The 23,506-nt window shown below is 39.7% G+C and overlaps 1 protein-coding gene across 1 annotated transcript in view; it reads left to right on the top strand.

Annotated features, from left to right (window-relative positions):
* Nucleotides 1-23,506, top strand: part of LOC137868393 (tomoregulin-2-like) — a 105,420-nt gene that overhangs the window by 7,605 nt on the left and 74,309 nt on the right. The window contains exon 2 of the mRNA XM_068705159.1: nucleotides 5,426-5,535. Within this exon, the coding sequence (XP_068561260.1) occupies nucleotides 5,426-5,535 (110 nt within the window). The remainder of the gene's footprint in view (nucleotides 1-5,425; nucleotides 5,536-23,506) is intronic.

The following is a 23,506-nucleotide window of genomic DNA, read 5'->3' as shown; positions in this document are numbered from 1 at the left end:
TACTTCTTTTACAAATGGGTACTTCTTTTCTGTTAGGAAAACGATGGACTCCATGAGTCTGGGTCTCGCGTGATTGACGCAAATTTGCTTCAACCTGTCATCACTGACGTCCTGCCGTTGTTGAATCAGGAAATAAATACTGTATCTGTCTGTGTTCACCAGGAGCATTATTATAGCTCATATCAATAGAGACCGGACCAAACTATGTGTATAAATGTGTAAACCATATGGTACTAACAATGAAAAAGACGCTGCCGTATTTACGTCTATATGACGTTATTGTGAGTGTTGATGGAGCTGCTACAATGTTAGCATAGCCTAGCACTGATCGATCCGAGCTCCATTGAGAAAACAAGCATTTTAAAAGTTATTTGCTTGTCGTCCTGCGGAGAGAACATTAATTCAGACTTTTTACAAATCGGTGTCATTTGTAAATTAACGCGGCGTGAATAATTTGCGTCGCATTTGGTGTGAACGTACCATCATGTGACGTCTCGAACAGTTTCTCTGTTTTCGAGGTGGAAAACCAGCTAACAAAAATGGCACTGAAGTGTAGCCTATACATATATTTTGTTTTTTCACATTTCATAGCCTACATACATAGGCCTACATACATTACTTTCCCACACAGAACTCAGGCTGCCAACCACATGGGTGGAAACTATCCCAATCTGGCAACACTGCCAAAAAGTTGCTCTTAAAGCCGAGGATTTTGAATCAGGGTTCAGTATAGAGCAATTATGACGGTGTGCAGCTTTTCACATCATTTTAAACGATTGAATAAAGATTTATTGCCTTATCAAGACCTCTTTGGTATTCCGTACTTCCAAAGCTTGTTTCTATCAAAAAGACTTAGCTCTGAGATTCTGACAGTTTCGTGTCTGTGGGTGGTTATAGTTCTGCAAACTGGAAATGCTCATCTTTAAAGACAATTATTATCATAAGGATGTTGTTTAGTCATTTGTTAAAGTTTTTTTGGAGCTAAGCCCAAGCGTTGGAAAGAAAGTGAACATTTACTGTCACTTTTCTAGTTTCGTTTCTTTTACTACACAGGCACTCTATTTTTTTCTGTTTTTTAGACAGGCAATCTGTAGTTGTCGGAACTGAATTTCAGCTCAGAAATGGATCCCAAGGAGACAGAACAATACCAGTAAATGCTTTTCTTTGTCAAATGCTGCGGATGTTGATGTTACACTCTCTGAAAACGTGATGGGTGTGCAGAGCTGTCAGGGTTAGTATCTTTACATGCTCAACAAAGAAAACGATTTGTGTTGGACAAACCTAGAAGCTTAAGTAGTAAATGTGGACATTTCAAAAGAAGCTTTTGAAAAAAATAAAAGAAATGAATTATCATGTTTTTGGATTTAAACTATGCTTTGAGCTATTACAAACACAATAAGTCTCACTCCCCAGAACAGTATCCCTGACAGCCCTTATTTTTAGCATATGATATATGTTGCCATGAAGAAATTGCTTTTTTTGCGACAAATCTTGCAAATAGCGATGCTAATGTTTTCCTAACGTATGCACTCGGATTGCAGAATTCAAAACAGCTGCCACTTCGGAGAGACTCAAAAGGGATTGTAGCAATGACTAAATTAGTTTCATGGGTAAAAGATAACGTCCCAAGGATGATGAAAACTAACTTGCATTTCGGGGTGAACGTACGTCATTTATTACAGTGACAGTAACAACATTTTTTAAGAATATTGCATTCCCTCAGCCCATAACTGACAAGTATGAGAAATTGCCTCTCAGGTTGTACCATTACTGTAAATCTATATTTGCACTCGCTTTAAGGCAATCATTGTCATACAACTAATTGAGATTTGTGCTGACTTCTCTTTGAAGCCAAAACCCTGTTGGCCCTGATGTTTCTGAGTGGTGATCATCTGGGACATTTATTCTATTATGTTTTGTACTTGTTTCATTCAGAGGCTTGACATCCATAACAAAAGCTGGTGAGTCACTCGCATCCTTGTAAACAGTTCACAGAAACTGTTTTTGTAATTCTAGTGTAGACAAATTGTGTCTTTTTATTTATAAGCCTCGATTGCACTGTTGCCCATGAGGATGACTCCATTGGTAATAAATTCCTCTATGTTGTTGTTTACCACCGATACATGTGTTCTTCTTGCTTCGTGGCTCCTGCCGATGTCCAAGCTGCACATCTGTTTCTTGATAAAGAACTTTAATGGCATGAGGAGGACACCACATTCTCTCTTTTTTTACTTCCATTTGTTGTTTTCCATAGCCTGCTCTCCAGTGAACCCTGAAAAAAAACAAAAGCTAAAATATCAAACTATCAAATTAGTCGCTTGGAGTGGTTTCACACACAACAAAACATTTCCCATTTTACAAAGAGTCTACCAGCTGGTGTGAAAAGTATGTGATATTTTACAGTCATTTATATACACCTGGCCAGTAGTATGATTGATCCTCATAACAATGCCTCTCTCCAGTGGGTGTCACCATGCCAGTTTCCCATGTGCCAATTTTTTTTTTGTGGCTTTCCAGATTGCCTCGTACAATATGGCCCTCTTCCGTCTGAGGGCTTTGTTCCGTCGATGCTCTCCAAGCGTCGAGACCTCTCATGTCACTGTTCTTGGCTCGATGATTGCATATTTGCACAGAGGGCTTGCACTTTACGGTCATTCAGGACCCTGGCAAATGACAGGTTCCCTTTGAACACTGGACCTCTCTTCCATGGGGTATTATCGCCTGATAGGTTGTTCCATGCCAAGGAGGGCTTTTAGAAGTGGAAAGGGGCATCGGTTATTACAGTTGGGTTACGGAAGGTGCTGAGTATACAGTAAGTGTCCATTATAATAATACTGTCTATGAATGGAAAATAAAACCTCCGGCTCATAATGTTGACGGTAAAGAGTCCAAAACTCAGGACATTGAGAACTTTTTGGGGTGATAAAATCTGCCTATTTTCTACAGAGCATTGGGGTTCATTTTGAGTTAAATTAAACTTTTTTATTTGAGTACAGCTCTTGTGAGGTTTTGTATCAATAGCACCTGGAACTCTCCTGGATATTAAAACTATAAAGGAGGTTTCAAAGCCCTTTTTTATGAAGTGATTATCACTCATACAGTAAAACTGTACATTTTTTGTTTGATTTTTGTTCATACTGAAGTTGTCTGGCTAAATAATTAATAAAAGTTAGTTAAGAAAAAATAACCTGAATATTACTTTTAAGAGATGTTTGTACCTCAACATTTTCAATTCATACTCACTTCGTCTGACTTACATAGGTAACATATGTTGCATGTTTACACAAGCTTTACACAATTTTCCATGATGTTACAAAGCATGAACTGAGACAAATAGTGGGACAAGCCGCACATTGTTCATAGTTAAACATCAAAGATAGGTATCCTTTTTACGTCCTGTGCTTTACATTCCAACTATACCACGCATTCCGGACTTCAGGCTCTTGTTAAATTACAATATTTGTCATATTTAATGCTTCATTAAAATGTAACCTCCAGAAAGAAGGATCTACAAAATGCATTTGGAGGGTATATCTGATTCAGTAGTGAAAACCAGTTAGAAAGATAGAAGTCGATCACTTTTACAGAACACAGTGTAAAAGTGACCTTGACGAGAGAGAGAACACAATATAAGATGTTTTGCATTGTTATCCAGTCATCGTATCAGTACCCACAGTTCTCTGGGTTCTTTTGCTGCAGTCGCCTTGTTGTGCTTTATTTGCAAGCATGGTTGGGAGACAGCTTTGTCATTTCTTCAGAAATTGAGATTCAAATTTCAATATTCAATTTGCTTATGTGCATTCATAGTAACAGTTATATTATGTAATTTTAAGACATGTAGCTGAAGGTTAATCTGTCTGTTTCTTTGCCCATCATGCATTTGATCCTAAGATGACGACTAGAGCTTGACCAATGGACTTTCAAGGCTAACAGCATCATAATCACTTGTGAAAGTTACATATCTTATATTTCTTTGTCATTAACACATTCATAAAGGGCTTTGGTAAATATGCTTGAAATGAGACCATTCTATTGTTATGAAAGATGATGCTTAATGTTACTGGAAATCAAATACTATAAATGCTAAACAAAAACATAGAAAAACAATATGTAAATCTTAGCATGAGAAAAAAATAAGGATTAACTACCAACAGCAGAGCCGATCATTCATGAATGTACCGTAATTTTGTTTTGCATATCTGTGATAAGCCTATATAACTGGGATATCAGTCAGGCACACGGGTCTCTTAAAGCTGATGAAGCAGATTTTAGATGCATAATAATGACTTTTACACTAAGCCCTCCAAATGCATAAGCAGTACAAACAAACTGAGAATCAGAAAAATAAGAATTTGTTTTTACTACACTGCATTCCAAAACATGGTGTAATCAGACTCATTTGCGTTATCATCAAGCAATTAGTAATTCATCATCAAAATACGCAGAGTGTTTGTTTTTTCTTTGAGTTAGATGAAAAATGTGACTAGAAATGTTTCGCTCCTCATAAATTAAGACCACTGTGGCCTGTGCCAATATCTTCAGTATCATAGCATAATGAGTTTAACTTTCTCACCAGTAATTTGAATTTATACGTACGTCAAACTTGGAGTAAAACCTTTGCTTCTTTAACATTGAAATTAATGAGATGATACTGTAAGGTCCCCACATTAATATATCATAATACTATAACATCATATTTTCTGCTCCATGACAGCTAGAATTCAGGCGAATGTAGACCTATGTACTTTGAAATGCAAAAGCCTGCATGTATTTTTTTTTTTTGTGCAAGCAATCAGTTCAGGTAGACTGATAGCCCCGAGCTCCGTCTCGTCTCATGCCCATGTGACTCTTTGATTTGATTCAGGATGCTTTGTTGGAGTCATTTGAGATCCCTAACGCAACCTGAATCGGATCATATCCCAGGTTTGCATCTCTAGGACAACGCCCCAGAGTCAGCCTCGTTGTACACAAACAAATGTCACAGAAACAACCTGAATAAATGAGTAGAGAAGCGTGACGAATGCAGATGCTTCCATAGATGGGCATCACATGCAATGGCCTCTACAGTCACCACACGCAACCTGAGATTGTAGGCCGACGTATGCAGCTCTGTTCACCGCCAACGTCATTGAAACAGCAAATAAAGAAATATCTTTTGTTCGTGCCTCCAGTATAGTCCAGAGACTAGTCTCTTTTACATGTATTTCATCATTTTGGCAGCTAAGGACAAGAACGTGTACTACCATTGTCTTTTTAAAAGTGCACAGTATGTGATCAAAGAGGGCCTTGTGCTGTGGGAGCCATGACTAATGGTGGACACTCATTATGGACGACCCCGGTTCGGGCTCAGGTTAGAGTTGCTTGGGGGCCGAACAGAAAAAAAACACTTAGTCACTGATGTCTCTTGTTGGCTTTGGTCCTCCAGGTTTTGATGACCGGGACACAGACCTGTTCTTGTGCGACACCAACACATGCAAGTTCGACGGGGAATGTCTACGAATTGGGAACATGGTGACGTGCATTTGTGACTTCAAGGTAAGACCTGTGATGTTACTATTTTATTTTTATTTTTTCCTTTTCAGGTGCATTTGGTGTTAATCTAGTTTTCATTTAACCCTTCTCCGAACGGAGACTGTCTGATCATAGCTCGGCAACCGTAACTAGTTACGGCAGGCCTGTGAAGCTTTGGATTTCTCTACATGTTGAAGCAGTGTGCATGGAGCTGTAGTAACAACAATACTCTGCAAACACCAGCAAGTGATGAATGGATTAAACAGGGTTTTATTTGCTCCAACATAAGATGCAATAGCATGATTACCCGGCTAACAACCTGCAAGCCATGTTCATGACTGGCACACCCACCCAGTATTTATCCATTGTCGGGAACCAGCCCCTTTATGCTATCAGAGTGTAGATTGTCGTTTAATTTGGGGAAGTTTACTAGAATTGTGTGTAGGATTTGTCAGACACAGTGGTTAGTCCTCATCTTAAAAACCTTTCTCTTGTAATGTTGAATCTGAAAACATGTTAGCTGCATGATATAAGTAAAATATGGAATAACATTGTGGAATTTTTTTAATAACAATTTTACTGGCGATAAACAGAGTATTAAAGTGTTCTCACTTCTGCCGTTCTGCTGCTTTTCGGCACACTGCTTGGAAATTATTTCAAACATTCTTTTATTGAAGAAATTGAACATTGAGCTCAACACAAAAGGCACGAATATAAAATGAATAATGGTAAAATTTGAACAAGCTGTTTTTTATCAATAGAACAATATCTCAATGTCAACTTACGAGGAAAAAACTATGTATCCTGCAGCCCTAGTAAGGAATTCTGAACATGTGAGCAGAAGACAGCATTTTCAACCAATAAGCTAACGTTAGCTTAATGAGGTAGCTAGCTAATTTCAGCTGGCAAAATGAACGACTACTGGCTTGAAATGTGAAGCCTGCTTTTGTCCACCTCTGTTTAAAAATGCCGGACTCATTGACTTGTTTCAAAAATTGTAACTGCAAGGCGGTCAGACGGGGGAGGGCTGACAAATGTTGTGGGTCGCTGCAGTAATTAGTCGAACAGTATATCATTGTCAAGAAATCTAAATATTCTTTTTTGTAGTCTAAAAACAATCAACAACAGAGAAGAGGCACGAAAGCGCTCACAAGGTGTGATTCACTGAGCTTAAAAGTGCTCGAGAGAAGTTCTTGAGGCACAGCACATGTTAATAAAAACAAATGTAACTGGGGGAAGATATGTTGAGTTGAAAGGTGATATATTATTAAAGTGAAGCAATAGTTTAAAGAGTTATCCATATAATCAACTGGATCGAAGTCCATTGTCTTGATTGGACAATAGTGGCCCCCGGGGGCGGTGGTTTATGGCTCCTTGTGAAACCCCATGTCACTCTTCTGGACCGCTGCACGCTCTCCACATTCATAAACAAGACTGCCACTGACGAGACCGAAGCCTGAAAGGCCCTCGTTAATGGCATAAATCTGGGAAATTATGCTCTTCTTGATAATGACTCATACTTAACTTTACGACCAGACCCATCATAAAAAAAGGAGCAAACCAGTCCGCCGAGTATTGATTTTGGTATAACGCTTGCAAGCTTTGCCGACTTGTATGCTACGCAGGGCCCCAGATGAATGGAGCCGCTGAGATCTGAAGACGTAGCATGTGTTCTCATCCGTCGCCTTTATCAGCGCGTCATCAGCGCAGCCAGGCACTAAGCAGGCTGGCACTCGATTGGTCAACAGCTTTTATCTCAATTCCGTACTTCCCTGAGAGCAAACGTTAACAGAGGCCTGCAGATAAATGACATTACAGCTCCATTCCTCTTCAGGAGATCTCACACTGATACCGCTGTCGCTGTGCACCGAGGCGCCTCTTTGTGCTGGCAGAACGGAGCAGGTCGCATCGCAGTTTCTGCCTTAATACCGTGGGTCTGAGGTCAGCTCATCTATGCGTCTTCTGTTTGTTCGTGCGGACGGTTCATCAGTCAACGTAAGCGTGACCTTCCTAGCCTAGCAACTGTCGCCGTGCCCTGAAACAATCAGTCACCCTCAATCCGTGTCAAATCAGCGGGTCTGAGATTCCTCTCCCGTTGGCAGTTTGTTCAGGACTGTCGGAAGAGACATGAAAGTTGTATAAATTCTCATCTTGGATGGATTTTCCTTTGTTCTAACAGAATCTTTGGATGTGCACACTCACACGCACAAGAAAAAAACAAAAAACCAAAGGAAGAGACATGCAAGGGGCTCTGTGAAGAGGAAGTGAGTTTGATGTGGTGGAATCAATGGACACTATTCATTGCCAAGATGCATTAGATTCGTCTCACACTGGCTCTTGAAAGAGCCAAGACTTCCACTCACTAGCCCGGAGTCAAACTGCTACAAAACAACATGCCCTCATTCACCTGAAAATGAGCATGTTTTTTTTTTTTTGTGTGGCAACTAACAGCTCAGCTGACCCTGTCTAATAACACATAACATTTATTTGTAATTCATCTCCCAGTAGCTGCTGGGAAAAGCTATTCTTGCCCAGTTTGGTTTCGTTAATGTCAGGTCACGGTGCCGATTCCCCAAAGAGCCGACCGTTCTAAAAATATGTGCGCCCATGGCGCTGTGAAAACACTTCAACTAAAACTGTCCACCGAAGGGTAAATGGCATATTTCATTGCTTTCTGTAATGGTGCTTAGTAATATATTCTTTGGGGTTGGAGAGTCACCCGAATTGTTTCTGAGATGTGCATGCAGCTCTGATTTTTCTGCTGTCTTTTGTACAGTTTTTTGGTACAGAGGACCTCTGCTTACAGTTCTCAATGAATGCAGTTTACATACAGGAGTTGCCAACAGAAAGACACATTTCCCAAGTCCGTTGCCAGGACCAATATATCCAATAAAATGTGAACAAATGTGTGTCTTTTGAAAGGTCAGTTGGCAGGGTAATTGTACTTTGTCTTTCTGAGTCAGATATTAACATAGTAACACTTCTTTAGTTGCTTATTAATGCAACAGGACAGTTAATTCAAGTTATGGAGACGGGGGTAGCGGAAGGAACCCTTTTACCAATCCATACATATTACATCTATGCATAGTAATCCATAGATGCATGCAGTTCTGGACTAAAGAACTAAAAATAAATATATAATGTAAGATTACCATTTCAAAATATCCATGACACAGTGATCAACAATTGTTTATTTAACCTTTGTTTCTACATACGTAAGGTAATTAATATGGCAATTGGCCGACAGTAAATAAAAATGGCCGACGGTCGAAAAATGGATAAAAATGCATTGCATGAGTTTTATTTAGAGGAAAGATTATTGGCAGCAGACACAACCGAAGCATCCAACAAAATGTGTGCCAGCGCATCTTTTCAAAGTGCAGTTGGCAGAAAGGCGTCTTGATGTAGATAATTCTTTTGAAAGGCGTTCAAGTCATAAAGGGCAGGGAGTTGGACAACCCTGTGTGTACTTCGGGGACAGACAGCAGGTTTGTTCACAAAACGAGACGCCACACTGCAGCAGATTGCGAGTGGAATGAACTGTAAACGCGCCCGAGGTTTGAGGAGACTCCTGTGGAAGATTTTGCAGATGAGTTGGGAGACAGATGTGAACACGGCAGATGTAAGTAATATGATGGGTCGTTTATGTCGGCATTACTGACGGCTCAGTGCTGCCGAGCAGGTTACAAAAAAGTACTTCCAGTCCTCTAGATAGAATGGATTTAGGACATTGTGTCAATATGGCAAGAAAGTTCAGCCAGTTACTGCAAATGATCTTTTCTATGGTTGGCACATGTAACCTCACACCGCCTTTATTGTCCGGATATAGTATGTGAGAACGAGGTCTGTGGTGGGTTTGGTTCACAGTCAGGACATGACTTTGTGGCACCAGAGACCTGGTAGAATATCTCTGGGTTTGACCCAAGAATGGTGCTTGTCTTGTTTTGAATGTTTTTTTGCAGAATAAAGAAGACAAACACCCAGTTGTATGTAGTGATTGACAGGCTCGTGGTGGTCTTGCTTGATAACCCAGAACTGTCTATGACTACAGGCTTGTAGAGAGGAAGCCAACTGTGGGCTGGGAGATGACATCCAGCTCATTTGTTAGGACTGTCTTGGAACAGTTCAGTTCATAACACCACACTGAGCGATATCGAAAAGTTTGTTTTCATACAATAATTGTAATTGTGTAAAAGCGGCCGTTGACTTGTTGGTGATAAACATGTGAGGACGATCTGAAAAAGCACAATTATTGCGTGTGTGCAGTACCGTATTTTTGTGTGTAGTTCTTGAAATGGCTATTGGAAATACACAATGGCTCAGGTAAACTCAATTATTCCACCCATGAAAAGCAAAAAAGCAATAATTGTTTTGACTGCAGACTTCAAAAAATACATTTCAGCCACATTCAAAATGAAACAAAATCTCTACCACAATGTGAGGGTGCAGGAAAGTGTTTTAACGGTAGTTAAATTTGAATGAAAAGTCAATAAAATCAACATAACTCTGAGAGATGTATGTCTTTTACTGCAGGCGCACACCAGCCCTAAAGATCTCATTTAACGCTGCTTCCAACAGTGTCTGAAAACATTATTGACATTGTCGACATTGCAGTCACAAGAATTTATGTTGTTATTGGCACATTGAACACAAATGCAAAATGAAAACATTCTTTAGTTGGGCCCAAATCATCAATATTACATTAGAGACCCTCCTTGCCAGAAAGATAACAACATTGGTTGTTCATTCAAATACTTACAACAACCTATGAATACCTACCAACTGGCAACGCTGGTTTATTTTTATCCAAGTAACTAAGTCACTTTAGTTGCCCAATACCTAACCCCATGTCTTATGTTGCCACTTGTACATTAACACAAAGCTTGCCTTTTCAAAATGTCAGAGACGTTAGCTTAACTGATCTCACTGGATTTAACAGATACATCTAGTGTTCAATTTAAATCGTATCATTTTCTGCACAACAAAAAAATACCTGTGCCTCTATAATTCAGTCTGAAAGCTCATTGCAGATAATTGTATCAGTATCTGTTTATATGTCAGAAATTGCAGTATACAGAAATGCCAAGCAAGGTTTGAGGGCCTTTACAGTCACTAATCCGCAGTTGGTCCACCAGAGTACATTGTGAAGTTGTTACTTAGATTCTTTTAAAAACCCAAAACATCCCAAATATTAATATCAGTGTCTGAAAAATCCTGCATTTATTGGGTTATGGTGGACCCCTGGAAGAATAGTTGTTACTGCGGTAATAACTCGTGGGGATCCTTAATAAAGTAATAGTCTGCATACAACACAGTTGGTGCTCAGTTATTTATTTTCGACTGCATGCAGACATCTGCATCACAACCTCAAGGGCAGATGAGTGAATTTAGTTGACGCTGATCCCTCGCGGCTACACATACTGTAGGGAAAGTATCATTTCAGTTCATGTGACACCAGTTCACACTTTAGTGGCTTATAGTCGCTCCTCCACGTGCAGACAGTATCCTCTGACATGCTAATACACATTCAGCCGGCGTAGCGCGGTTATTGACTTGATATAAAAGAACTTAGGGTAATGTTGCCACCACATTTGGTCTTCAATATGCTCCCCGCTGGTTGTTTGATGTGGCTACTATTCGCTGTAATGTCCGACCTCAAATTGCTCTTTCCTGCCTTTCACTGCCTGAAGCCGCCGCCTAATGTTCGTGGGGTTGTGATGGCCGGGGGCCCGCCGGAGCTCGCGGCACTTCAAAGAGGGATGAGAGCTAAGTGTGGGTTCATGTGCTGATGGGATGGTGTGGAAGGGCAGTGCGTCCTTCACATTGCACTAAACATGGACCTGTGAAAACGCTTTGGGACACACCTTTAAAAAAGAAACACACACACACATACACACACACACACACACACACACACACAAAGTATGCTGCTCAAAGTACAGGAGCACGACCAACCCGCCCACCTTCCCCTCTCTTACTCTGCACACAAACATCTCCGCATCCACACAAACAGGCTTATATAATACGTAAAATAATGAAATACGTAGCATTTCACAGATACACACACACACACACACACACACACACACACACACACACACACACACACACACAGGCCCAGGTGGTACTGACACCAGCTTCTGATGCAGACCCCATTCCATATATTTGCATTTATTTATCTATCCTCCTTTCATCCAGGGCCATGTTGAACGGACTGGGACTAGGGATTCTGGGTAATGGTGAATGTATTTCCTGATGCAGGCCCGTATAAACGGCTGCACATGGGAGCTTTTTAACAGCGGGAACCCCCCACGAAGACGATGATGGGAGTCCGTCTGTGACGAAGGTGGCGCAACGGAAAATGCCGGCCATCATCTCAGGGTTGCTTATCAGACTTTTCATGAAACTGAATGCACTTTTGTTTTCATACGGTACAAAATCAGCTCCAGCAACTGATAGTGAGTGGTAATGAGATCGCTGAAGAGGGCCCTTCACACAGCTAAAGACTAAAGGCAATTGGATAAGCGATGCTTTTTGAAAGTCATTTTTGAACAACCTTTAGAGTATAATTTTTTTGCGATTTGATTTGTTTATGGACACTTTTACCCGATGGTAGTTGGATCCCTGTGAGATTGCATTATTTAAAAAAAAGCAAGTTTCTCTATAGCACCAACGGTTCCTTCTGTAAGAATAACAGAATAACCCTCATCCTGCCAAGTGGTGTCCCCGCAGACCAATAATATTTGTCACATCTCACAGGTGTTTATTTCCATTGTTCCAATTCCATTTTATTACCTTTTTAATGTGTTCCTAATGTTTCATGTTTTAATAAGTGCTAAATTCCAGCGTATTGGGACCCAGTCAATGGACTAGATAGATCAAATGTTTGCCATCGGTCCCAATTCAGGGTAGCGGTACACAGTGGCAGAAATCTGTCAGTCATTATGTTGCTTTCCTAAAATTAGAAATAATAAATAAATGTTTTTTTTTCTTCAGAAGACATTAATTACATAAATAATGAAAGGGAAAAAAAGGAAAAGATATTGCTGTGATGGTTTTTCCTTTCAGTATTTTATTCTTGTCATAGGGTTAGGGACCTCAGTTGAAAGGCCTTGTAAAATGAACACAAATTTAATCTCATTAAATAAGTAGCATTAAATGGCTTAACAAAAACACAGTTATTATAAAGTGCTTCCTTTGAAGGCATTTTCATATATATATATATATATATATATATATATATATATATAGATGTTTCATTTTGTTGGTGCCTGCCTGTTTGATTCATTAAAGTCAGATGTCTTAGACGACTGCTCTGTATTTGTGAATTGTCTGTCAGGCTTTTAGTTCGTATAAAGTCCTCTTTACAAATAGGTGTTATTGTGTGTGAATGGTTTGCTTTGTACATGGAGAACAAACTGTCCAATGGTTCAGCCAGACTGACAATTGAAAGGGCAGAAAGAGACAAATAACCCTCTGAGCAACAGTTCAATAATAATAGTAGAAAACACTGTCGTTGGTGAAAGAAACTGGAAGCTCAGCATCAAAATGTGTGCAGATTTAAATAGGACCAGGTTCCTGTTTTATGTCAAGTGCACAATAATGAAGACTAACAAGCTGGAATATTAACAGTTGTGTTGCCCAAGCAAAGTTATTGTTAAAACATCATAATAAAAAATAACAGGTTAGCAGAGGGCCCTAAAGAAAAAGGCTACCTAAAATATTTGAATATTTGGATTCATTTATTTCTTCTTCTTTTGGGGCCAAAACTATTTCAAATGTAAATAACACATTTGGTGTCTAATTATACTCTTTTGTCTCTGTCTGCATGTGTTTTTCCAGTGTGGTCCTCTTGCCAGTTTTTCTGTGCTTGTAGGAGAGTCAAATTGTTAAAATTTCAGTTTGTCCAAATTACAAAAACTCATATTTTACCATTTACTCCCAGTGGCTTCTCTCTATGCAGATAGATTAGGTTTTACGTGCTAAGGCTTTGAGATAACCATCTGAGATTTGTTCTGCAACTGCAATACAATGGTGGGCAGTGGAATTTTGTAGTTCTCAGCATTTTGTCCTGCTTCAAACTATACTTCATACAGGCAAAATATACTCTGAAGCTCTTTGGATTATCTTGAGTGGATTCTGTAAAGGTAAAGGAGAGACAAGCAAAATGTCATTCCCCTGTGTTACATTACAGTGGCAGCAGAAGTGAGGAAGTGTGTTTGCTTTCTCTTTTAATTTGGGTCAATTAATTGTTCTCAGGTTTTCACATTCCTCCTGTCAGAGGTGTCTGCGGTGAGGCACCACCACCTCTTGTGCATGATAAATACGCCAATTAAAATCAGCAAGATGAGCTAGCACTGGAAGCCAGTTTCCGAGCCCCATATACTCGGTTTGAAACATGTGAGAGCTTGCAGCTCAAACAAAGCAGGTGATGACGAAGGAATCGAGCGTTTAGCACAAGTTAGGCTGTTTCATGGAGTGAACTGTTGAAATAATTGTTTGAGGAGCATGTGCTATTACAGTATGTGCTATTTAACACAGTTTTAATTTGTCTCTGACAGGGTTTCCTTATTTATTTTTGGTTTTATTTAAGAAACAGCATGTGTAAGCTTTGTGAATGTGGTGGCTTTGAGGTGGAAAAAAACAACAATCGACTGAATTTCTCCCAAAGTTGTGCTGCAATGTGGTGCTGCGATCACAATGTTGGCTAAGATGAGGTGATATTCTTCTTTGCTAGAGTGGTCGGGTGCATGGCGCTTGTTTTTCTCCTCAGTGCAGCCTTTTCCAGGGGGCTCGCTCCCTTTCCCCTGTGGTTCTGTATTGCCATTGATGGTGACACTTTTGTTACCCAGGGCTTTAACTATTATTTTTTATTATCATATTTTCTGCTGCCAATGAAATGTCAGAACATATTGACTGTTTACCCAGGAGGGGACGTTTTCAAATACCATGCTTTGTCTGACAAAAAAATAGTCCAAAAATAAATATTCAACATTCAGTTTACAATGATATGGATCAAAAAGAAGGACATCTTTACATTTAAGAAGCTGCAACAGGCAGATGTTTTTCAGATTAGTTTGAAAAAGGACTTAATTATCCAAATAGTTAGCAAGTAATTTTCTGTCAATCAACTAACTGACTGTCGACTGATCCTTTCACCTCTAGTCTGTTCTGTGCGGAGAAAAAACAAATAATGGACCTACTTCACATTGTTTTTGCTTTCCCCTGCATCTTCCCCTGATTGTGTAATATCTTTCATGTGATGTTTTTTGATTTCTGTTTTGAGATTCATCATGTGTTAAAATGTTTTGCATCTCATGGCTGCCGTATTAGTGCACTGTGCATCATCACATTAGGTTTTGAATAGCTAATTCTAATCATAGCTTGCCTTTCCTGATTAGAATCAGATTAAAAACACAACAGACGTGGTTAAATGTGCTCAAGGGAGGCCGCTCCTGTCCACCTCATCTCCGACCATCCAAAATTCACTCCTGCCACAGCCGGGCTCGGAGTCGCCTGCTACATTCAGACCATTTAGTCAAGGCGAAGAAGAAAGATGCATGGACTCGGGGAGGAATTGTGTCGGGCGTCTCTCCTGAAAAAAAACGGAGCATCTGTGTCAGCTCCTCTGTGGCTCGGGCTGGCCTGTCAGACACTATTACAGAGGAGCCTGTCTCCCGTGACTCGGCTGGGGAGAGTCCGCAGGGACCGGCGGGCTAGGCCCTAATCAAGAGAAGACTGCCGAGCGGTTAAAGAGCAGAAGCACAAGCCAGCCACCTCCCAGTCTCCCTCTATCTCTCTCCATCTTCCCGTTGTCACAGTAACTCCCTTCTCCTATATTGCTCTCCGACTGTCTCTTTCTCCTCCCTCGCTTGTCCAAACAGCTCACCCTCCCTCGTCTCCGCCGTCTGCTACTCTCTCTTTGTCTCTCCTTCCATTGTGAGGACTTGACCAATGTTCGTAAACAAGACGAGGCGTCATGGGAGAAGAGTTTGTCACTTACCCAGAGAACGTTTGACAAACCCTCCGTCCAAGAGGTCTGTGGAAGACAACACAGTGTCAGGCGCCGAACAGATTTGTCACTTCGACGGCGCTCCTCAGGGATCTGTTGTTGGGTCTCTTGCTCTTTTTTCCCATTCACCTTCCCTGACATCGACTGCCTCTAAGTGTCTGGGGGTATGGTGGTGTTGCTTTGCTCAAGTTTTTCTCAAACAAAATAAAACTTTGCCGGTCCTGTAGAACACACCATTTGTCTGCAGCTGTTTTTCCAGTCGGTACTAACTCCAGTGAAAAACAAGGCCAATCTCTCCAGGGATACCAAGTTTCATATAATTGATTAATATAATTGGCCCAACTCTGTCGGCGACCATTATCTCAGACACACCAACCCACACCACTGCTCTTCTTCTTCCTTAGTGAGCCATCATTAGGGCGTTGGTTGTCCTGGTTTCCCACATGAAAGAAGGTCAGTCCCCCAGCATGAGGCTAATAATCTGACAAATAGCTGTTTCAAGACAGTGACACAGGATAAACCAGGTTGACCTAAATGGGCTTAACACCTGTTATCCAGTTCTGGGTTCAAGACCCTTTTCCCATTTTTTCTTTTGAATGGATGAATCAGTGAAGATAATTGGTTTGATTCTCTTTTTCTGGCCACTTGACTACACTACATTTTGTTTAAAAAGGCCAGTGATGTGCCTTACCTAGTCTTGTTTCTAGATACACTCTTCAGATTCAAGACACATTGCACTGGGGACAGGTAGAATTATAAACAAGAACATTTCTGAGGCTGAGTAGGATTAATTGGCTGTGGGTTCATGGATATTGGATCATTTAAATGTATCAAATACAATAGACTTTCAGTTTTTTCCTTGATGAAAACTTTATTTAAGTATTAGACATGCTGCAGCAACACAATCAATTCATGCAGATTTTTATATATATATATATATATATATATATATATATATATATATATATATATTTGTCAAGTTGTATATTCAAATAAACAAATACTGTCACTTAAAAATGCTCATGCTGTCCCCCATTGGGGGGGAAGGGGCTGATGGAAAGACAGAGGGCGCGTCAGAGAGGCAGAGGAATCTTCTTGGGCGAGAGCGTCTGCCTCTTGTCACGAGCCACAGGTGCTCTCTGCCACCAACATAAGAGCTGAGACGTCTCTGTCAGAGTTGATAAAGCCGATGATTTTGAAAAGTGCGAGAAGGCATAAGTAAAGACTGTGCCGAGGGGGGGGGGGTCTCGGCAACTGAAGACAAGTGGTGTGGAAAGCAAAGGCAACGCTCCTACATCTGATGAAACCAGAGAGGGTTACATCAGAAGTAGAACGTGCTGGGCGGTGTCGTCTCCATCCTCCGAGGCTAGCCCTAGTTTCGTGGAGATGTTTATTATTGATAGAGGTGGATGATAGCCTTGGGATGAATTGCATAATCTAGAGCCGCCTCTAATGGATGCAGGAAATGGATCAGGCTATCAGTCAGGTCTCCGTGGATGAAGGATGTGTCTTTGTATGCATGTGTCTCCCTTTGTGTGTGTGTGTGTTTGCACTAAGGCCGGGCAACCTAACCATCAGCACATGCAGCAAATCCCTGATAACGTGCATTGCGTGGATGTGATTACTTAAACTCAAATGCATCTTTTGAAAATTCACTTTAAACGCGCCATTTTTTACATTTTAAAGGGTATAACTCGGCACAATGCTGAAAACGATAGAGGATTGCGGTGCTTTCCCAGTGGGAGTCTATAGCACATACTGAAATGTAGACACACACACACACACACACACACACACACAGGAAAACAAAAAACAGCAGTCTCAGAGGAATGCTCTGTGAAAATGTCAGTTTACACTTCTTTATGAGCAAAGCTGACAATACATTTGAAATCGGCACGAACACAATTGCTGTTCCTGCATTTGCTTCCATATTTAAATGATATGCACTGCAGACATTTAGATCAGTAAAGGGGTAAATTCACATTTGAGTTGCATTTGTCCGATCACTCTGAATAATCACTAATGAATGATTTTTTTTTTTGGAGCATTTATAAGCTTCTTCATAAAAGACATTTATTAGCACAATTCCAGGAATTATAACCAAACGTCATGAATTTAAGCAAATGAAAAAGATGTTATCCTTCCACCCGAACCGCTGCAGCAAAACGGAAAGAAAAAAAATGTAATAGAGATGTCAATCAACCGCAGTCTGCACACGCCCACACAGTCCTCCGAAGAGGTCTAATCAGACACGATAAGTGAAAACACCTTTGACGCTGCACTGGCCTTTGGAGAAGATACCGCTAATCCACTCATTGATGCAAATAGCAAAAGCCTCCGACTATCTGTACGTACTGCACCGCTAAGCATTGTGCATCAAGTGGGTTTGATGAAAATACCTGGTGGGAATCACACAGGGAAGAGCTGACTGAGACGTACACTATCATGAGCATATATACCTCACGGCTAATCAAGACTTTTCCTTCAGTAATATGTGAAATGCACATCAAACATTCATGTTGAAGGTTTTCAGCGAGGGTAAGAATCAACAGCGAAGTGTTAAATGTCAGATCGCTTATTGTTTCGGTCAGAGCAGCGTGTGATGCGATTAACGGTGTGAAGTGACAGAAAAGCCACGATTTAATTAAAGAACTTCTTTTGAAAAATACCTCTATTGCCTTAAAATGGAACACTGAATAAACCTTAGGAGTTAACAGCTAATTGACTAACAACTAACTGCAATTTTCTGCAAAAGTGGTTACTTTGCTCCAAGGTGTGGCTAATTGTGGGTTCAGTTGCATTAAGTAGAAAAGGTAAAAGAATGTGGAGTAGGATCCAGCCTGTGACACAAACCCCTGCAGAGTATAGACATCAGCTCCACTTGCTGAGTGAACAGCGTTGTTGTAGGTAACTATTGATTCTTTATCGACGCCATAATGCTTCCGTTTTCTTTTGGCTGCTCTGCTGCTCTTTAAAAAGAAAAGGCAAAAAAGAGAGAAAATAATTTGAAAACCTGAAGGATCGCAGTGATATCTTACCACATAATGTCTGTTTTGGCCTGAGTGGAGCAATACCGTCAAGTGTACTTGCGAAGGTGCTGTCGAAAGTATCGACCATTCAGTGTACAGATTTTCCCAGTATGAGCAGGCGAGAATGAGAACAGAGAACCTCAGTTCTCCCAGACTAATGTTTGTAAAACTACAGAAAAACTGTGTGTGTTTGGATTAAATGAAAATACAGTTTAACAATTACAGAGTAATGGGAATAAATTGTTAACATCAAACACCAGTTGTTCTGGTTCAGTGACTTAGTCCAGAAACCTGCGGAATTCTAGGCCAAAGAGAAAGATCATGTGACGGATAAATACTGCAAATTAAATATATGGCGCGCTATAAAAATAAAGGTTAAAAGGATTAATTGAATAATTGTGTGAAATATGTCATGTGAACTGCTGCACAGCTATTTCCCTCAGGATAAACACAGTTGTATCTCATCTATATCTTTATTTGATCTGATCTTACATCACTTTTTCTCCTGCTCAGGCATCAGTGTATCGATTAGGTAATTCGCCACAATGATTCCCACAATCATCACCATTCTCTTGCACAAATGTATTTTCATGAGTCAAAACTATAACTTTATTTTCAAACTAAAACAAAAAAGAAGGCACCATAGTTGCTGTTTCTGCTGCGATTTGGACTATTCCACATCACCCCAAGCAGTGGTGGTGATGGATTGAACCGTCTTGCACTTGTTGTGTTCGGGCAGGAACATTCCAGTCGGACTCTGTCGGATTCAAACATATGATTCAAACCTATGATTTAAACCTATGATTTAAACCTATGATTCAAACCTATGATTCAAACCTATGATTTAAACCTATGTATGATTCAAACATATGTATGATTCAAACCTATGATTCAAACATATGATTCAAAGCTATAATTCAAACCTATGTATGATTCAAACCTATGTATGATTAAAACCTATGATTTAAACCTATGATTCAAACCTATGATTTAAACCTATGTATGATTCAAACCTATGTATGATTCAAACCTATGATTTAAACCTATGATTCAAACCTATGTATGATTCAAACCTATGTATGATTCAAACCTATGATTTAAACCTATGATTCAAACCTATGATTTAAACCTATGTATGATTCAAACCTATGATTTAAACCTATGATTCAAACCTATGATTTAAACCTATGATTTAAACCTATGATTCAAACCTATGATTCAAACCTATGTATGATTCAAACCTATGATTCAAGCTGACGGTGCTGGGTTAGTTAGCTCTTTTGTTTGTGGACATGTACATGCATGCATAAAACTGTAAGTTGGCATTCATCATTGTTGTTAATGTTGTTGAATGTTTCTGTTGTTATGTTCCAAATATTGCAGTTATTACTGAAATGTAAGTTTAGCAGCATTAGCGCTACCAGTATGCAGCTTAAAACTAGCTGTGTGTGGTTGTGTTAATATAACGTTACTGTCATAGTTACTGGACTAATGTGTGTTGTAAATATTCAGTATTTGTTGTTCATATTGTGGTTATTATTTGTCCAAGGTTGCCTTTTGCACCAAATTGATGATTATTGCATCAGTATTTTTCCATACTAATCCTGCCCGGATGTTTAGCCCATAGCTGGTTTATGCTGCCCTCTAATTGTAACATCACCTTTATTTTTTTGGTGGGTCGTTCCAAATACTATTACACATGTTTGTTACACATGTTCTGCTGAACTTAGCACAAAGTTCTGGACAGTTTTGTTGAAAAACACCGTGGACAGTGATTTCTTCAATATGCACCTTTTATAACAGAAGACAGGAATATCTAGCTGTCTATACACAGCGCCCTTAATACAGTTCTGTTGACAATTTAGGCGTCTCTCTTTTGTCAGCTCTCTAAGGCAGCTAAGTGACTGCTATATTAGTTTCGTTCTTGCTCCATCTATATATTCTTTGTTTTTGTGGATACATGCATTTGTCTGTCTCCACTTTTTGTCTGACTGACCCTGTGCTGCTGATTTGATTTTCTGTGTAGGCTCTCGTCTCAGTAAATCAAGAGATTGTGAGCACCGATTGTAAACAGTATTTCAGGCCTTGTTTTGATAGACACCTTCACAACTCACTTCTCCTCTGATGTCTCTACATTATCAATTCTAACGTCTGGATAGCTTGGCTGCTCTTGGTTTTTGGTGGGACTATAGTACTGTGGGCTCCTGAAGACACATGTATCTTCATTGCACAAAGGAAACGTATCTTGTAATCCTGTCAGAAACCTAATTATGAATGAAACGGATTGAGTTTCAGTAATTTCTCAGGTCTTTGGTTAGCCACGTAATACTTTCCTCACTCTCATTTTACAAGGTGTATGGCTACTATTTATGTTTATGAGGCTCTGCGGTGATAATTGATGAGTCCAAAAGGACATTAGCATGTAGTATACAATGAATCCATAGAAGTCTCTTGCTTCTTACGCTTTGTTATATTGCACTGTTTCTACCTCAATTTATCACAAATTGGCAGTTTTCTATACGTCTTAGTCTGTCTGTGTCCTTCTCATACAGCCAAAGCTAGTATGACCCAGCATACATCTTATATTTGGAGCAGATTTTTTTTTCTTTTTTTTCAAAGAATAATACCTGAACAAGACAAAAAAAAGAGAAAGCCTGAAATTGCATTTTGAATTTTAAACAAGTGCTCTATGAGAAGATTATTGCAAAAGCATAAAACAATAAAAAAAAAACGAGCATGATGGCTGTGGAGGCTCAGCCTCATCTTCCTCTAGACTTCAAGTAATTACTAACTGGTAAATGAAAAACTGTGTTTTATAGACCCATAGCAGCTATGTAGTACAGAGCTGAAAAGCTGACGTTAATAGAGGTTGCATTGACTTGCATTATGATGCATTGAAGGTATATTCAGTTAAAATTAGTATTAGGCAAAGTCATTTTTAACGCAATCAGGATGTGTTGAAATGGGATCTTTTAAAATGTAGTTTTTGGAGATAAACATGAATGACTACAATTGAAGGAGATGACTACAATTTGAACCAGATGTTTTCACAGCAATATAAGGTAGATACTAGAGATGGGATTATCACCTCTTTAACTTCCTAACACTAGCTCTTATAATACATAATTAAAATGACTAATAAAAAATATGTATTATTCAAAGCAAGTATTTCAATAAAAATACAATTATTAATTTCCTAATCATTTGAATTGTCTGTTTTGTGCAAATAACCACTATAGATGTTAATAAGTAAAATGATAAAATTTTGAATATTTGACAGTTTACACTGATTTTGGGATGGCTGCAATTATTTATCGTGATGATTCCGGGACAGAGGGGTAAAAAGTTAGTCTGGAACATTGCTGTTGATTGTGGTTCTTCGAAAGAAAATCGTAACTGGAAAATATTTGAATCGGAAGTTCAGACTTAAAAAAACTATTTAATAAATTTAGAAACGGCCAAGAAAATTGCAGTCGGTGCGTCTCCAACTCAGACTAAAGGAAGGATTTGAAGGCCATGTAATAAATTATTGCGTAGCACCTTAGCTCTCAGCTGGGATCAGTGGAATCCATCGTCTTGAAACAGTTTTCTTTGCCCTCAGAAAATGTCAACGCGGTCCTTGAAATTCATTCTATATGCCACACATGCTGATGAAGGGGTCACGGTGTAGTGAAGTGTTTCAAACCCCTGTCTTATGTTGGGGTGGTGCTTGAGATGCTTGCACAGAAAGGTTCCCGAGAGTGTCCTTCAGAATGAAATCCCCTTTTCAGCAGTTCTGAGCCACTGACTCTGTATTTAGGAGGATACTCAACAGGCCCACATATGCGCACTCATTCTCTGGAGATGTGAGCGTTCCAATAAAAGTTGTTGAGCTGGCCTTCATGTACAAGTTGCAGTTGTATCATGTAGGCTGTTGGTTTCTATTTCGTCGGCTCCTTAATGATTAAGTCCCACTGTTCAATTGTTTTGTCTCATGAAGGGCCGTCCCAAAGTGGACACAACTAGAGAAGCAAACAACAATTTATATTCATTTTTCGATGAAGCACTTTTAAGGATGAGGAGCGTTTGAATTTTACCTACATGTACTAAGCAGGACGTTTAAAAAGAAATAGTCAAAAACAATAGTAATAGCAATCATGCCCATAAACAGTGTTTTATGTTTCATAGTTTTATGTGGTGATCTTCACTGGAAATCAAATTAGAGCATCATCTGGATCTGATAACGACGACAATGGGGCCGACCTATTTAATTTGACCATATGTTTATATACCATATACATTATTTACTGGAATTTTAATTCCTGTTTAAGTCTTGATCAATTTGTTGCTGCATTAAAAAGGTTTACGCTAATTTCAAAGATTGTTTCCCATGTTGCTGGTGCATGATTTATTAGTTTAATGATAAATACCAACTTTGTCAATTTATTTGTATTTATTTATTTGTTACATTTTGTTTTATAAAGTTAGGAAAGCAAACATTTAAGTCCAGCCTGATGTTGCCTTTCGCATAAAAGAAAGCTCCCGGTCACTTCCACACAGTGAGGTGGTAGAGACATAGTAATGTGTAATCTTTGATTGGTTGGAGTCTACCATCGGGGTGACGGAGAACGCTTTAGATGGGGATTAAAAGTCAGCATGGACTTTGCACATGGTTTTAAGTTGCAGGCCTGTTATTGAGATAGATGGACCTAGTTAGACTTTAGTCTTTGCCTGAGCGTGACACACTGGTAGTGGAGGCATTCAGCCTCGATGTAAGCCCAGAGCAGTCCAGTAGGCTGTCCTGGGACTAAGAGTCGCTGACGGAAAAGGCCGCCACAGTAAGTCCATTTAAGTTAAGGCCTTCTCAGTGAATAACATCTGCCACATTGCCTGCATGTGCAACAGTCCCTCGCTGTGCACTCTAAATTTGCCCCGACCGAGCCAGTCATATCATTAGCTTGTGTTATGGTCTCTG

The sequence above is a fragment of the Cebidichthys violaceus genome, unplaced genomic scaffold, assembly GCF_023349555.1.
Source record: "Cebidichthys violaceus isolate CVI_PGR_0920_01 unplaced genomic scaffold, fCebVio1.0.p SCAF_11, whole genome shotgun sequence".
Taxonomy (NCBI): domain Eukaryota; kingdom Metazoa; phylum Chordata; class Actinopteri; order Perciformes; family Stichaeidae; genus Cebidichthys; species Cebidichthys violaceus.
Note: the sequence above shows the minus strand (reverse complement) of the source record. Positions and strands in the feature narration are given on the sequence as shown.